General features: G+C 51.9%; 1 protein-coding gene across 1 annotated transcript in view; it reads right to left on the bottom strand.

Annotated features, from left to right (window-relative positions):
• Window positions 1-3544, bottom strand: part of bcor (BCL6 corepressor) — a 29912-nt gene that overhangs the window by 15970 nt on the left and 10398 nt on the right. The window contains exons 2-3 of the mRNA XM_034886030.1: window positions 3447-3528; window positions 43-3198 (exon numbers count right to left, since the gene is read on the bottom strand). Of these exons, the coding sequence (XP_034741921.1) occupies window positions 43-3198; window positions 3447-3449 (3159 nt within the window). The 5' untranslated portion in view covers window positions 3450-3528. The remainder of the gene's footprint in view (window positions 1-42; window positions 3199-3446; window positions 3529-3544) is intronic.

Raw genomic sequence — 3544 nt, 5'->3', positions numbered from 1 at the left:
ACACACACACACACACACACACACACGGGGTAATGGCCTTACCTGCAGGGCTCTCTGTTCACGGCTCAGCTTGCTGGAGTCGGCATACAGCTCAGTGGTGACACATTTAAAGCGGTCGCCAACGTAGCCTGAGGAGTTAGCGATCCTCTTGGCCAGACTGGATCTACGACAGCCTTTAGATAAAGTCAGGCCATCTTCGTCGTCATCCTCATCCCCTTCTCCTTGAGACTCCCCTAAGTCAACAATACTGTCTTCCTTTTCGGTCTCTCCCTCACACACTCTCTCCTCCTTCACCACATCTGTGTAGTGCTGAGAGAAGTGAAGAGCTCGGCAATCTCTGTCCCCTTTGTCCTTACCAGAACTGCGTTCCCCAGATGTGCGGGCACAGCGCAAGGTGCTCTGATCTTGATCTTCAGGGTCTGGGCTGGGGCTCTGTTCCTCCAGGCTCTCCTCTGCTTGGGTGAACTTCCCTAGAGATGTTGGGGATGTGCTAGATGTCACCCCAGGACAGACTTTGTCCTGGAGAACCTTTGGTTTCCCAAAGGGAGCTTCTGGCTTTCTATCAGTGTGATTGGGTTTCAGGGCAGGGCTGTGTCCGGAGTGGATCAGATAAGAATGGGAAAGGTGGTGTTGGTGTTTTGGCTCATAGTCAGTCTTTGTCATATTTTGGTTACTATGACAACATTCATTTTGGTTAACCTTGCTGCAGGACTCAGCAGATGGTTTGTGGACTGTTGGGGTAGACTCAATATCTGTGTCTGAGTGTACAAGGTCAATGCAGACAATCTTTTCTCTGGACGTTGCAGAGGAAGGAGTTTTGCTTTGATTGCCACCGTGTCCTTGTGCTCCTGTTTCCCTATCAGACTTAATTTGGCTTCCGTCGCCCATCTCTTTTCCAATGTTGTGATCTCTGTGGCCACCGCATTCTTCCACAGTTCCCCGGGTTTTCTCCTGTCCCCGGGGCTTCAAAGTTGCATCTCCTCTTTCGGCCAGCTTGTCTGAGTGAGTCTGCATCAGGGGATGGGCCATCTCCTGTGAGTTATAAGTGAGGTATTCCCCTCCTGAACCAGCTGGCAAGTTGTGGTAGGGTAAAGGGTGTTTTGCTGCCAAGTGGGTGGGGTAAAGGCTGTTGCTACCCAGTAAGACTGGGTGAGGGTAGACTGGGCCTTTCCCTGCAATTGGCAGGGAGTGTAGCGACATGCCATCAGGGATAGGGTAGTGCAGGTATCTATTGGCATAAGCCAAACTGTGGTTCAGGTATGCATCACTTTGAGGAAGGTAAAGGTGGCCAGGAGGGTGACCATTCTCTAAACAAGGCCTCTTGTATGAGGACACCTCTGGAGTCGTTTCGCCTCTCTTAGTAGTCTGGGAGGATTTCTCTGTTCCCTCTCTGTTGTGGCCTGGATGTTCTGAATGGCTTGGGCTGTGTTTGACCCACTCCCCACTGGGTTTGGGAGAAAGAGCCCTGGAGCTGACCAGAGAGGGGTGCTGAGTTGAAGAAACATTATGGTTGGGCTCCCCTATCCTTGGACACGATGAGCTACGTTGCTGAGGGAGTACTCTCTCCAGACCCTTATGTTTGATTACAGAGGGGGAGGAACCTTTGGTTTGTGAAAGGCCCAGGTCTGCATTAGGCCTTGGGGAGGGGGGCAAGCCTGGTGTGTGCTGTGTACGGGAAGGAGACGGGTTAGGTACAACCCAGGAGGAGTGTAAAGTGCTGATCATTTCCGGCCTCTCTGGGACCTTTGAAGAAGTGCTGCTGACCACAGAGTGCAGGTGGGAGGATGGAGAGTGGGACAGGTTTTCCTTTAGTAGCTCCCGGCTAGAGGGCAGTCCATAACGTGGGCCTGATGCTATAGTGTCCATCTTAACTGGGAATCCATTAGGGGGCAACCCAAATTCCAGCATTCTTCCAGATAAATCCAAGGGCTTCTCTGCTGAATCTTTGGTGGCTTGGGGTTGGTGAGCTGGTCTTTCAAATTTGGGTTTGGAGGGTGACCTGCTAGGTCTCTTTTCAACCCCTACACTTCTGTTCTCAGGTGCCCCATCTCTTGGCCTAGATCTGTGGGGGCTTGGCCGGGCTGGAGAGGGCTGCTCTGATGCCATGCTGCTAACGGAGAATGGATGAGAAATGGACTGCGTGGATGAGGATGAGGAAGATATTGAACAAGTGGAGGAGGTAGGTGGGTGTCCAATCCTAGCAACTGGCCTTTGTAAATCAAGTAAATTTTCAATGTTAGCAGGAGGAGGGGGGGGTTGGGGAAGGCGAGAAGATGCACGAGGTGAAGAATCAATAGGCAGATTATTGTTATTCCCAGTACTGGCGCCACTAGTGCTATTGCTACTGGTATTGTTGGTGTTGCTGCTGCTAGAGCCCTTCCTAGAGGGAGGTCTGCTTGGTCGGCTGCTCCTGCTTGGGGACCGGTCCCTGTCTATAGCAGCCTGATGGTGCTGAGAATGAGGGGAAGGTTGGTGAAGCTGCTGTGCAAACTGAGGCGAAACACCGAGCCCCTTGTCCTGGCAGTGTACCAGTGCCGTGGGGGCGACTGTGACTGCAGGAATCCTCATAGGGGGCGCAACCAGGGGAGAAGAGATGGGAGAAGGAGGATAGGGGGGCATATAGTAGAGCCTCTCAGCAGCAGAGGCAGCAGCAGGGTTAACATTGCCCCCCTGTGCTGCACACAGAGAAGGGTAGGCCAGGTGCTGCGGAAGATAGGGGTTAGGTTGGCTGAGCAAGGATGCTTTGTACATGTTTAGAGCCGCATACTTGGATGTGTCCATGAAGGAATACATGCTCGCTTCATGGTAGGGGCTGAGCCACGGCAGGCGGAGGTAGCTGCCACCAGCACCTGCCAAGCCCAATTCAGATGCCTTTTCTCCAGGCCCAACTCTGCGTTCCAGGCCTAGACCTTCAGCTCCAGGAACCAGCACAGGCTTGTGGAGACCTGAAGGGGTGCTCTTGTAGAGGCCCAGGTATCCATTCGTAGGCTTACGGCTGTCCAGAGGGCCATCAGGCTTGTAAATGAGCTCTGGGAGACCATCCCTGTTATAAGTGAGGGAGGGCATCTCTCGGCTCTTATCCACTGGTAGTGCCCTGATGCCTGGGTATACAACCCCACCATGGAGACGAAGACCATCGTGCATCAGAGTGCCTCGGTCCAGCCCCATCGCTGCCAGGGGCGTCAACCTTGCATCCACCTGAAGCAAAAAAAAGGGATGCCGGAGAATTAAATGTGACTATCACAGCAATAATGGAAAACGAGATTGAAAGCCTGAACTAAAAAAAAAAAGTACCACCCAAACAAAGCATAAAAAGATTTCTTAATGGTCTTGGTTAGTGTCATGCATGCACTTAGTGAAACAGACCAAATGTTTTGTTTCCAGGTAATAGTGACTAACGTAAAGAATGAATGTAAACAGTTCTTAGGAAGAGAACAGGGACTTGCCATGTTTTGTGTGATGTGGTTCCCTTGTCTCAGTTCCAGGTTGGTTTGTGTCTCAGCATCAACATCACGAACAGATGTTGCCCTGTGGAGATGAGCAA

Source organism: Etheostoma cragini, chromosome 11 (assembly GCF_013103735.1).
Source record: "Etheostoma cragini isolate CJK2018 chromosome 11, CSU_Ecrag_1.0, whole genome shotgun sequence".
In the NCBI taxonomy this organism is placed as follows: domain Eukaryota; kingdom Metazoa; phylum Chordata; class Actinopteri; order Perciformes; family Percidae; genus Etheostoma; species Etheostoma cragini.
The sequence above is the reverse complement of the archived record's forward strand: the minus strand, read 5'-3'. Positions and strand labels throughout refer to the sequence as shown.